A 13,491-nucleotide genomic window follows, 5' to 3' on the forward strand; every position below is an offset into this window, starting at 1 on the left:
TAAAAGAAAAATGAGGTATAATATTACTTGCTGTTTTACAGATTCTCCTTCTTTTAAAAAAAAGAAAAGATACAGATAATATCGAGTAAAATAACAAAAGCAGCCAAAACTGTAAAAAGTCCACGTCAAAAGTCAGCGTTTTTACCGATATGAGTTTGTTCTTATACGATGCGTCACTGTGTAATTAGTGTTACTTTATATTTTTGTTTACTTCATTTAAATCAGCTAAAAATATCGTCACTCTACAGACATTTGCAGTCAACTGAAGAACAATTGTGTAAATTGAGGAGTGGAAAATGGTAAATAACTTTTAAAATAACCGCCTCCTCTGGTCTCTACTAAACAGTGAGAGGCTCCACCTGGTGGAACAACCAGGTACTGCAGCTGGTCCATGAAATGTTTTATGTCACGCAGGACTTTCTTTTTTGCCCTGTCGGTTAATATGTGCTTAATAATTAACCTTTAGCATTCCGAAAACTGACTGGGCTCTAAAATATCTGAAAGAAAAATTAGTTTAAAACAGACATTTATGAATGAAGTAGAGGAATTTGTGAGGCTGGAATTTTTTTTATCTCAGGAGAACGCGAGAAGGAAATGTGGTCTGGGAGCCCCGAATGTTCTGACTAAATGTCACGGTAGTTCCCCCAAAATTACAAATACTTTAGCTTCAGTTAAAGAAGAATTCAATTTCGTTTGGCTGAAAAACACAACACCACGAAGCGGAGGCCATTCTGTCACAATTACAACCCAACCGCCGAAGTCTAGAAGTCAACACTTGAACCCACTAAAGCCCGTCAGAGCGGAAGTGAACGCAGCCCTCGATCCGCTCCTGTTTCCTTCACATCTGACCCTCCTCACCTGGACCTGTACCGGCGCCAAATAAAAAGCTTCTAGAAAAACAAACCAGTCAGCTGTGTGTAAAACACGAACCTGATAAAAATCCACGTGTTCCTCCGGCAAGGTGTCGAACGAACACAATTTACAGTCAACATAAGAAAATGAATGTAGACTTTTGCTTGGAAAAAACAATGTATATTATATATTCAATACAAATGGAGGGGAAAAAGAAGAAGTTGTGATTATTCTGGTCCGATGCTGAAGATATACGGTATATAGGGTTGGTACAGAGGTGCATAACAGTAGGTGTCCAACACTGACACGCCCCTACAGCGGTGCATCATGGGTTTACATCGATGAGTTGTGGAGAGACATCGTTTCATTTCGGCACTTAGAAAACAATCACAATGAATTTCGCGTCATTGTTTTTAATTGAACAAAATTTACAAAGCCATTCAAACAGTCATAACTTTTTCATCAATGTATATATATATATATATATATATATATTTTTTTTTGTCTCGTTTTGTTTGTTTTTATAACTCAACTTCAAAAATTGAGAATATTCAAAATACACTTTGACCTCACTTCGTTCTCTTGGTATTTACACGTATGTACAAGAGAAAAATGACACCCGCGGCCCCGCCCCCTGCCCCGCCCACCGCCCCGCCCCCTGCCCCGCCTGGTGTGTTTGTTTTTTTGTTTTTGTGTGTTTAGTTTTTTGTAACTTTCTGAACAGATAGTGAGATACAAAATCTTTTTACTTTGTACATTTGTTTTTTTCTTTCTATAATAATTTTCCTCTACACCTCCTCGACCCGCCTCACATCCGGACCCGGACCGAGCCTCACCCCTCCCACCGCTATATCGATGTACTGTGGGTGGCCTCAATGGCTTCGGGTATGGGTCCTGCGGAGACTGCCTGGTAGGACATTGGCATGGGCGTCTTGCCAGGGCTCTGCCGGAAGAGCCCCCCGTTGGGGGCCCTGTGTTTGCACTGCATGGTGCCGCTGAGGCTGGTGCTGCTGAGGGGGTGGTGCGGCGGCAACGTGGTGCTGCCAGGGCCCTGGGACGGGGGTAGCGTCCTGCCTAGGGTCCCCCCATGGTGAGGGTGGGGAAGAGGAGGAGGCGGCGCCCCCTCCCCGGGGAGGAAGGTGGTCACAGCGAGGCCCGAGGGCGGGTAGTCCCGGACGGACTCCGGCCCCGCCACCAGAGAGGCCTGGCTGGGCTGCATGCTGCCGATGTCCAGCGCAGAGATCTCGATAGAGGGGCCGGGGATCTGCTTGTGGGCCAAGTCCTCGTCCAAAAGACTGTTCATACGACGATGCACCTGTTCCAGGTTCACCTCCTTGTCCTACAAGAGGAGTGGGGAGGTGGAGGAGGAGAGACAGGGGGAGGGAGGGGAGGAGGAGGGACACAGAGGCTGAGATTGGCGATGGGCCGGATTCTGGTTCAGCTCTGCTGGCGCTCCATGCAACCTGCTTTTCAGTGTGGCCTTAGTTTTGGACTGCCGGACCGGCTGGTGGGCCGGCCCGCAGTGGAGAGCCCAATCAGACCAATCAGTGCGCACCTTGAAATCAAACTTGGCCAGTGAGAATTAACGGTTTGATGTCTGGAGAAACACAATCCTGGAGCCAAACCACCAGGAAACGTTTTCTCAACCGATGATCAGCAGCGTTGTCAATCAGTAATCGATTAACCGATACCACAGGTTGAGTGGACTTCATCCCACAAGCTGTTTCTGACAACAGACGGTTGATCTAACTGTTGAAACAGTTTAATTACGTTACGAACGCTAACCCGATAAACTTCGGCTCGTCTTAAGAACACGTCTTCCGACGAGCAGACATGAACCTCCTCAGAGTCTCTGTCATGGTCCCACTGCTGCTAAACTCCCACAATGCTCTCTGCTGCCACCATGAGCTGTAGTCTGGAGACGCCTCCTCTGGTCTCTACAAGATTAAACAATGAGAGGCTCCACCTGGTGGAACAACCAGGTACTACAGCTGGTCTGCGGTTACGTTTACTGACCTGAACGACCTTCTTCTTTCTCTGCCTTATTGGTTAATATATTTTAATCGGTTAAATTATTATTTGATTAACAATTAATCATAAACATCTCTATAACAAACCAACTGAAGGTAGTTTGTTGTTAGAGCCTTTTTTTTTTTTTTTTTTAAAGCAGGATGTCTCAATGATTTGCTTTCCTACATTTAAGTAATTTCTAAGAAAAAAAACCTAAATTCTCTGCCTGAAGCTTCTTAAATGTGGGTATATTCTGAATAGGTTTGGGCTGTGGAGACGACAAGACATCAACATTTTTCACCATTTTATGACATTTTAAAGACCAAACTAATCAACTAATCCTGAAAACAATCCCCAGATTACTTAACAACGAAAGTAATCTTTATTAGTATCTTCCCAACTTTAGTTCTAATTCGACTGATTATTTTCCAGAACACACGGTTCTGTTGAACCGTTTTGAAACCAATAATTCAAGCGTTCCGCTGCATTTCTTGGTTTTACTTATTTTCATTTCTTACAGGAAAAATTCGATATCTGAAGAAGTAGCTCCTAACACCGGTTAATTCTATAAACATAAATTGATCATAAAGACGTTTCTGATGCATCTTTAACCTTCTATAGCACCTATTAGCATCTTTTAGCATCTATAACCATCTATTAGCATCTGTTAGCATCTGTAACCATCCATTAGCATCTATAACATCTATTAGCATCTATAGCATCTATTAGCATTTATAACCGTCTTTTAGCATCTGTTAGCATCTATAACTATCTATAACCGTCTATAAGACCTGCTTCAGTTGAACAAACTAAGATTTGACCACAATTCTTTCCCAACTGTCAAAATAAGTCATTTGTCATTTTGGGAAACGCTGATTGATTTTCTGACATTTTAAGCACCAAACTAATTAACAGAGAGACTAATTGATCAAAGAAAAGAGTTTAAAGAAGCGCGTACGGATGCAAACTGCTGATTTGCATCGTCAGAAAACTTTAAAATTCACTTTGGCTCTAAAACTAAGGTCGATTGTGAATTTTTTAGATTTATTCATTGGAAATATGTTGATGTGTTTGGTCTCCCGTCGGCGGCGGCGTGTGTTTTTCCTCGCTGCCCTTGGAGCTGGTTACCGGCGGCGCAGAACTGGTTCGCTATCAGAACAATTTAATCAAAACATTGGCTGACACTGCATCTCCTGCCGACTGCAGCCATGCATACTTGTTAGGCATTAATAGACACTCGAGTGTTTCCCTGTTGAACTGCAGGTCTGCTTCAGCACACTGGGTCACGGGAAGGTAAAGGACGACGGGAGGCAGGAGGCGGGAGGCGTGACTCGACTGCTGAGCCACGCTCTGATTACAGATTCCCGGCGTGTTCGCTGCAGCCTGTTGATTTTGTGTTTTTGGGGAGAATTTTAAATCAACTCATCGCCTCACGGAGTCGCTCGGTGTCGGCGTTTGGCTCCAGCATTGGACTCGCTTCAACTCAGAGATACAATGATATTAGTCACAGCAAGTCATCACAGCGACACAAGTGATATTCAGAACAATGACACATCAACACTGTACGCTAACACCACACACACATCAGTCGTGTTGCAGTGTTATCAGGATTTCACAAAGTCATGCACAAGCACACCGACGGGAAGGAGATACTCATGTAGGTATCAAGTGGGCGTCCTCAAGATGTTCAGGATTTTAAAGCCACATTTGTGTTGTTCTACTTGGCTGAAGGGCAGTTTTGACCTTGTAGGACCTAAATTATCCTCACATGTACGACGGCGCAGCAGCGTGCGCTGAAATACGACCTGCTTCAGGTTACCAGGCTACCAGTTCTTAATGCTGCTGCTTCACATGGAGATAAGTGAGCCAGGAAACTCCAGCTCTCACTGTGAGACGGCTACAGCGACGTCAAACCAGCAGAAACGTGTCTAGAAAACAGCACTGTGGTCATCAGATCACTGCTTCAGCTGTAAACGGACAAACGAGCTCCTCTTTAGTCACATTAGTAGCTGCTGATGGACGAGATGTTTCCACGAGGAGTCGACTACTCATCAGTTTTGTTTGGTTGAGATCTTCCACTGGGTCGGAGAAGCGTTTTTTTTTCCTTTTTTTTGCTACGTACAACTTCTATCAACACCAGCTTGGTTAAAAACGTTTAAAGTTTCAGCTGTCCCAGATTGTCTCTGGCTCCCTGCAGGTAGAACTTCCACCAGAACTGCACAAACCAGCCGAGCCTGAACCCTTGAGGATTCTAGCTTCACTGTTTGACATTTTATCGTGTTTCTTGACGTTCCTTTGGCGTGAAAACAGCTACATTTAGAGGGAAACAGTCGGCGCCAGTCCAGCCTGCATCAGGTCAGATCTGAAGCTGCTGAACTCCTGAACAGACGTTCAGTGTCCTCAGGGTGGCTACTGCCCTGGCTGGAGGGGAAGCAGCGGCTTAGGAACAGAAATGAAGGCAGACGGGTTGTCATTGGGCATCGTGCTGAGGTAGAGACGTGTGAAGCGCTTTCTGTGGACTACAGCTGTAATGCTGCTGAAAGCTGGTCGAGCTCCTCTGAGGCTGAACATCTGTCTGCAGCCGTTATTCGAGCCTTGGAGGACCACGCGGTGCTCATCCAGCGGGCCTGATTCGGCCTCAGCGATCCTCTCAAAGCCAATTAAAACATCTCCGCTCAGGTTATTGTTTCGGCGGACTGGCACCTCATTAAAATATGTTTTCAGCTGCGTCAAACTGGCAGCTCGCCTGAATAAATAACTGTCTGGATTAAACCTCAGCCGGTCGTTAAAGACAGACCAGTGATGTAAGTGGAGAGGAAGAAAACAACGGGCGTCTGAAAGCCTCCATTAATTTGGAAAACAAACAGCTCTTTTAATGAGCGCTCCCAGCGGGGGGCGTTTTAAATCACTTCGCCTCCTGCTACTCTGCAAATACTGCAACCGTCGAGTGGGTTGTGCTCGAGTGCGATAAGAACAGTTTCTGATTGTTTCTGGTTCATTTTGGATTCAAGTGGCCCTGTGAAACATTTAAACCCTTTAGCAGAAGAACTCTTAACAGGCTGCCTTTGATACCGACATCTCTTACTGTAAGATGAGTGGCAGCTGCGAGTGAAGGCGGATACGCCGCCGCCGGCCTCCCTGGAGACGCTGATAACGCCGCTGACTGTAAATGCAGAGCCGGGAGTCTGCTCGGTGGTCACCTTCCACATTAATGACGCTTATTTAACCGAGGCTCAGCGACAGAGAGCAGCTCAGAGTGCTCCTATCAGAGACGAGAGCAGTGTCGCCTACACCTCAAACCATCTGAAGCTGCACCACCTCGTAGTGATCCTGGTCCTGCTCCATCGATCAGTTGTGTGTAAAGTAGAAAACTAAGATCCTACATTGAAAATACAGGCCTCACAGTAGGAACAGAAGTCAGTCCACCTTCATATCTGCTGTTTTTTCAGTATTTCTTTTGTTCTGGTGCTCAGTTCTGAGCTCCACTGGCAGGACGATGCATCCACTCCAGCAGTCCTGGTCAGGGCTGCACCAAACATCTGGACTCATCTGACTAATTTAACTTTTTGTGGCCATTTTGTGTCTCTTTATGGTCATTTTAAAAAAAACCTTTTTATGATCCTGTTGCGTCTTTCTGTAGATTTTTTGTGTCTCGTTGTGGTCGTTTAGTTTTTCATTATATCCACAAACATTCATGGAGCTTCTAGAAACATCATCAACACCTTCTGCCCTCATGCAGCCCCACATCATGATGCTGCCACCTCCGTGCTTCACTGTCAGGACCATGATCCATGTGGTGGTCCTGGTCAGGTTCACACCAAACATCTGGACTCCATGTGAGCCCAACACATTGATCTCCATCTGACCAGAGGATGTTCTCCAGCATCCATCAGGCTTTTTCAAATAAATTAGCAAAGTTTCATCTGGAAGTTTTCTTCTGAGCAGCAACCAGGTTTTGTTCCTGCCCTCCTTCCATGGAGGCTGATGTAAGGAGGTGTCCTCGCCATAGTTTAAGTTGCCAAAGGAACTCTAAACTCAGCTGCCTTTGTCTGGTGTCCACAGCTCCATAGTGACAGTAGTTGACTGTCCGTGGAGTCATTGTAGGAGGACGACCACTGCAGCCCTGATCAGTGCTGCTGTGGCTCCTTCTGGACCTCCTGGTTCCTGCTCACACTGGGCTGCACTGGGTTCTAGCTGCTCACTGATCTTCTGGATCCTTTTCCATCTTTGTCCAGTCTCTCAGTCAGATGTTTCTCCTCCTCTGTTCAGGTCTTCTCCATGTGGAGCCATGATGCAGACATAGACAGACACAGTCCAGAGGTCCAGAACTGAGAAGGTTCTGCTGCTCTCGGCTCGTTGTAGAACCGTGTTCATGCAGGTAGACTGACCAGAACATTTGGATTCACTTTTGTTGGTTTGAGGTTCTACTTTAAGACCTGAATTTCCAACATTGTGTTTCTGAAGTTTTTGTTTTTGATCAAATACTGTTAAGGTCAGAGATGATGCAGCTCCTTAGAGGTGGTGCAGTCGTTTGACATCGAAGCGTTAATACGTCTGGTTTATCCTGTGAGTGGTGAAGTTCAGCTGCTTGGTCCAGAAATACAACAACAGCTGCTATCTGTAGACATAAAGCTAGTTAGCTAGCCTGCTAGCATGGACGAGAGGTTTTTACAGTCCTGGTGTGTTTTGGGTTTATAAAGGCTTACAGGCAGTACTGGGTTGTTCTGATACAGACGTGTTTAAAAAGGCACTAAACTGAACTGGATTTGTTGTGTTCAAGACGACTGAAACAGGTAAAAGTGAGGTCAGAGGTCAGCCCTTATGAGATGTGTTCACACAGGTAAAGATGGCCAGATGAGACGAAGCGAGGAGAAACAGAGAGGCACTGCAGGAACCAGGAGGGTTTCTAAACAAGGAGCACTGATCGACTCAATCAGCTGCAATTAACAGCAAAACTGTCTGCGTTCGAACCGTGAACCAATTAGATTTGGGCCTTTTTTTAGTTTTCTTTCTGCGGAGCTGAAACGTTCTGTTCTGGAAATAACGTCCTGATTAGAAAATTGGCAATTAGCTTTAATCAGTGGGAGGCTTAATGAGAAAACAGGAAGTTTAACAACAAAACATTCGATTTAACCCCCAAACTCTTCGCCTACAGCTTAACGTTTCTGTCTGGAAGGACTCGTGTAATCTCGTTATCGTGTTTGTGGTTGAAAATGAGAAGAGCGTGGTGTTGGTTGTTCCTGAAACCTGTGTGTGCTTTTATATCTGCTGCTGTGTATTTCCAGAACTTGGGCCACAGTAAACCGGGCTTTAGTCACGTTTCTGCTCAGAAATGCACCCATGTAGAAAACAGAAAGCAGCTTGGCGACGGCACAGATATGCGTTTGAATGGTTGGTCTTTATTTCTGGTAGTGTTATAGGAGGTCTATTCTGACCTGTATCAATAGCTTCTGCTTCATCCCAGCCTCTCTCTCTGTCTGTCCAAATGTCCCTCCTCCCCTCCGATGAAGCAGTTGTAATGTCATTATATGTCAATGGACCAGAAACCCTTGCCAGTCTGTAATCCTTAGTAACCTGCACGAGATCATAGACAGTCAAGTGTAAATCAAAAGCTGAAGAGGATAGATGAAGACAAGGAGAGGAGATAGATAACACGGGCGTCCACATTGACATATAATCTGCAATAAGACGTGACACAGTGAGTAGCAGCTAATGGACGGATGTAGGAGACAGATCTTATTGCTAACAGGGCGACACACCAGCCAACGGTCTGCTCACACTTTAGTTTATGGATCCACATCAGAGGTTTCCTCCCACCTGGCTTCCTGTCACGTGACCGACGCCTCCGGGTGTTCCCGCCGCTTGGATGTCGTCGAGGTCGGGTTTGTGTTCGAGTGTTTCGGAGACGCTCATACGCAGTAACGCGCCACATGTTTGGACTGAGAAGGTGTGTTAGATCTGGTTCTGGTTCTGTCAGGACGGCCGATGCTGGGTTCAGACTGCAGGATGGTTCTGCTCAAAGCGTCGGCTCAGCTGGTTTCTTTATGCTAGCTCGTGCTTCTTATATATGGATGTCCCGATCTGAGTGTTCAAACTCGAACCTAATCATTTAGTGTTGAGTGTCTGCTGATATCCGATACCTGCTTCAGGTGTTGTAGTTGTTTAACACGACTGCTTCATACTGACGGCCTGTGGGGGGGTCTAACTAGTCAAGGGGCGCCATGACAAAGACTTCCCTCACATGAGTTGATTCAAGCCGAGATCAGATGTTGCTAGATACAGTAATAATGGCACAGGGCTACTGTCCAGTGGGTTCCATTTGATTAACAAATTGTATGATTATTAAATCCCTCTTTTTTTGTTCAACTACCAACAACCAGCCGTCAACAGGCAGCTTCCCACCACAGGGACTCTGCTGTTGCTTACAGGACCTGGCCCCTGATCGTCCCTTCCAGTCTTTGTTGGTCCAATCCAACAGCTTCAACCCTGACGTTACCTCCAAGTGCACCAGAACCAGGACAAATAGCAGCTACTGGGCAGAACCAGAGTTCTCCCCTGAGAACGGCCACGTATTAGTTCATTTTCAACTGCAGCATCTCGGTCAGTGTTTGTTGATGCTTCGGTGCACTCAGAACCAACGGCAGGTTTGAACTTCAGCAGAATCACTACGCCGAGGTTCGACTGACCTACGACTGTAGACAGACTATCAGGAGGCTGTTTGTGTTCATGTTCTCTGATGTTCCTGCTGGATGGCAACACCCAGAGGTCTCCAGAGTGGTGCGTTGGGTTGGAGAAGTTTAAAAAAAGACAGAAAAATGAACCTGTAGGTGGTTCGTTTAATGGCAACTGGATGTTTCTGATGTTTGACTGACGAAAGTTCAAGCTAACCCTACAGGAAGTCAGACTTTCTACTGGACTACTGGACCTTTGCTTTTTACGCCATTCACCAAAATATCCGCCGACACAGGAAACAGTACTCGAGTACAGAGTCTCTATTTTATCGAGTTTAATCTCTTAAACATGACGTTTCATTTCTCTGTTTCTTGAGTGAACGTCTGTTGGTTTGTTCTTTGTAGAAAAGCAACAAAGAAAAGTTTTTCACACTTAACAAATCGAACACGTGGAACACGACGTATTTTTATCGTCTTTAACTTTGCGGGAAAGTCTTTTAGTTGACCGCTACCATCCGCTAATCTGAGAATAACCATCAGTGAACTGTTTTCTTGCTGATACCGTGAGTCTGAACCCGACATCTCAGCCTCCCCAACGGGAACAGCAGCAGGTTTTCAGCTGCTTCCAGGTTCTAGCGTTGTTCTCTGCTGTTCGAGGAAGAAGCTCCACGAGTTCACCGAGTGGGACTAAACCACAGGTGTACCTCAGGGCGCTTCAGGTGTCAGTGTTTTATCGTGTTCTCACGTCAGGAGGCTCCACATGTGATCTACGTTTGGTTTCTTGCGCTACTCAGCTAATTCTGCGGGTTGTCAGCATCAGTTAGCGGCCTCTGAAATCCACTTAGTGAAGCTGATTATGGTTTTAATTACAATCTGTGTCGTATAATCAGACTGGATTCCAGTAAAACGATACGGAGCGCGCTACAGACCTGTACGTGCAGCGTGGAGGCGCCGTTATTTGTTAATTAGCATTGATTGAGAGTGTTGTTGTGAGAACTTCAGCTCTGCAGCTCTTTTCGGCTCCTTCGGTCGTATATTTGGCTCCTGCATAAATCCTCTGTGGCCTTTTCTGCAAAATAAGCTGTAAAAGCCACTTTGCGCGGCGTGTTCGGCAGCAGACAGCGGAGTGAAGACGGTGGAACATTTAGCAGCTAAAGAGCCACAAAAACGGCTCCAGTGGGATGAAAACTTGATAAGCTGACGGCGTATTTTGCCGTTCTGCTGCCAAGTGCTTCAGAATTTCTTATCGCAGCTTTATGGTCTGTTAAGACAGTCGCAGCTGAAGTTTGCTCGACTGTTTGCTGGACTCGATCCACTTCTGTCCCACAGTTTTCACACTTAGAAATAACAGCAGGCACTTGGGGGCTTTATGTAGCGCTACTGTATGTTCTGAGACGGCAGGATCGCTAAACTGTACAGAACTGGGACAGAATGCAGCTCTAAATCAGTCCGAGGGCGAATGACTCAGTTTAACAGGTTCATCTCGGCCAACTTTTGATGTAAAGTGAATTTTTGTTTGATGAGCAGACTGTATCTGACTGAAAACGGCGTAAACAGGCATCTAAAGGCAGAAAGACGTCGTGTTGGAGACGGATTCCTAATGTTTCTGGTTGTTTCTTTCAGTTCTCATCCAGTTTTTATTGGGTTTGTCCGTGACTAGTTGACTAACACGGGCATTTTCTCAGACATTTCTACCAATTTCAGCGATATGAATCATTTCAGACGTGGTATTTTTAGTACTGTAATCAAGTAAAATAGTATTTAACATAAGTTCTGTCGGGTTTTAATCCCTAATTTGTAAATTACTGTTTACTCATAACACTGTAATGTCTGAACTCCAATATTTAAACTCGTTAATTTGTTCCACCAATCAGCATCTTGGTTTTTACTAGAAAGCCTTTTAGCGCAACAGCTGTTGTTTTAAGTCTGCTGTATAAATAATAACTGACTTGACCAGTAAAAAAAAGACATAAAAACAGTTAAAGTTGGTCATTAACGTCTCTGACATAATGTTTTATTGTCTGGTGTCACTTTTTTATGTCGTTTTCAGCCAGAAGGAACCAGTTGGTCCAAAACATCACTTTAAATCAGACTGTGGTGATAAATATGAATCATTTTGGACTCAGCTTGTGGCGCTGAATCGGTACAACGTGGATGTTTAGTGGATAACAACCTGCTCTAACTGATCAGGATGCTGAAGTCTTCCTGTGTTGGTGTTCAGTAGGCACTTTGTAGATGAGCAGCTCCAGGTCCTGGACCAACTGATTCTGTTCAAACTGAGCTCAGTTTAAGGCCGAACGTCTCTGAAGGGTTTCACACTAAAACGACGGCGAGTCCGTGTTCGACACCGTTATCCGTCTCCGCCCGAGCAATCTCTGCTGCTAATTATACTGTCAGGACCCGTGGGTGCAGCGAATTACCAAAGCTCACCGAAGGAAATGAGTCTAGAACAGTGATTCAGCACGGAGCCGACGCCGAGGGACCGTGCAGGACTCGTAAGGCCTCGAGTGTTTTGGTCGAGTCAAAGCAAAAGAGGTGCGATGGGTGTATTAGTAGAGTGGAGGTGAGGTGGAGTTTGGTCAGAGCTCCGTGTGGTTTAATACCAAAGAAAAACAGATGAGCTCTGGTGTCAGTTCAGGACGAGGTGGAGCGATGACGGAAATAAAAAATGGAGGGAATAATAATAATAATAATAATAATAATAATAATAATAATAAGAGACCAAATTTGATTTCATCAGTGTCCTGGGCTGCGTCTACATGTGTCCTGCCTCTGTCCCAGCCTCCTCTAGCTACCGCTACCCTCTACAGCTGGGTGTACTGGAGCTCCACTAAGTCGGGGCTCGCGTCTGCGGCTGGATCCTTAAAGTAGAGTGTGGCAGTGTCTTCCCCCCGCTGGCCCGTCCGCCGGGCCCTGTGCTCGGTCACCTCTTTGGGCTGCTCCTGGCGGCAGCGGTTGCTGTTCCACCAAGCCTCCAGCCCGGCCACCAGGCAGGCCAGCAGCAGGCCGGCGGCCAGGATGCAGAAGATGCCGGCGAAGCTGTGCAGCTTGAGGGAGCGTCCGTCGGGGTGAGCGCTGGCGTGGCTGCTCAGGTCGCAGCGGCCGGTCCGAGGCCACCACTTCTGCTTCATGATGTCCAGGTCGCCTTTCTCCTGCAGCTCCAGGATCCTGCAGAGAGACACGAGCAGGTGAGTCGCACCGAGTCGCCGCCTGGAGGCGAACACGAGTCTGACCTGGAGCTGCTTCAGAGGAGACACAAAACCTGGAATCTGTTTATCAGCAGAGCATAAAACACATTCATCCTGCAGCTACAGGATGTGCAGGAATCAATCAGCTGAAGTCATCGTTTAGAAGCTCCTTAATATAAATGTTTTCTGTTTCTTTCCTCCTCTGACAGCAAACTGAATATCTTTGGACAAAACCAGACTTTTGTCTTCTTCAGGAAACACTTCAGAGATCAAACAACTGGTCACTTATTTTCCTTGTTGGTTGCAGCTCTTGAATGAACTTCCTGGTTTGCAGACAAAACTAAACATTTGTTTTTGACATTTTTCACAGTTTTCCAACATCTTAGAGACCAAACTGCTCAATCCAGAGAACAACCTTGTCTGTAGGAGACGCTCAGATATCAGAGAAACTCGTGAACATGTGCTGTCAGATCATCTCAGCTTGCTTTGGTTGTAAAAATCCTTCAGAGTAAACCTCAAGCTTACATTAAAACCTCTGAAGCTCAAACGCTGACGGGTTAGAAGGACATGTCATCTTTAAAAAACTCCTAAATGAGAACATTTGTGAACCAGAAATGGTGAAAACAGAAAATCTGTTTAAATGAGTCACATGTCAGCTTAATCTGCTGAAAACAGACGGTCTGCATCAGATCCTGTAAAATAAACTAAATAAGTGCAGCACGGATCAGAACCAGAGAACAGAGGAGCCAGTTGGTGGAGATACATCCAGC

At 45.7% G+C, this 13,491-nt stretch overlaps 1 protein-coding gene across 1 annotated transcript in view; it reads right to left on the reverse strand.

Moving 5' to 3' along the window:
* Positions 1 to 1,699: 1,699 nt before the first annotated feature.
* LOC103373434 (glutamate receptor ionotropic, delta-1-like) overlaps positions 1,700 to 13,491 on the reverse strand; it is a 109,231-nt gene continuing 97,439 nt past the window's right edge. Inside the window, exons 12-13 of the mRNA XM_008303320.1 lie at positions 12,461 to 12,701; positions 1,700 to 2,191 (exon numbers count right to left, since the gene is read on the reverse strand). Coding sequence (XP_008301542.1) covers positions 1,700 to 2,191; positions 12,461 to 12,701 — 733 coding nt within the window. The remainder of the gene's footprint in view (positions 2,192 to 12,460; positions 12,702 to 13,491) is intronic.

The sequence above is a fragment of the Stegastes partitus genome, unplaced genomic scaffold (genome assembly GCF_000690725.1).
Source record: "Stegastes partitus isolate 25-593 unplaced genomic scaffold, Stegastes_partitus-1.0.2 Scaffold1980, whole genome shotgun sequence".
Taxonomy (NCBI): domain Eukaryota; kingdom Metazoa; phylum Chordata; class Actinopteri; family Pomacentridae; genus Stegastes; species Stegastes partitus.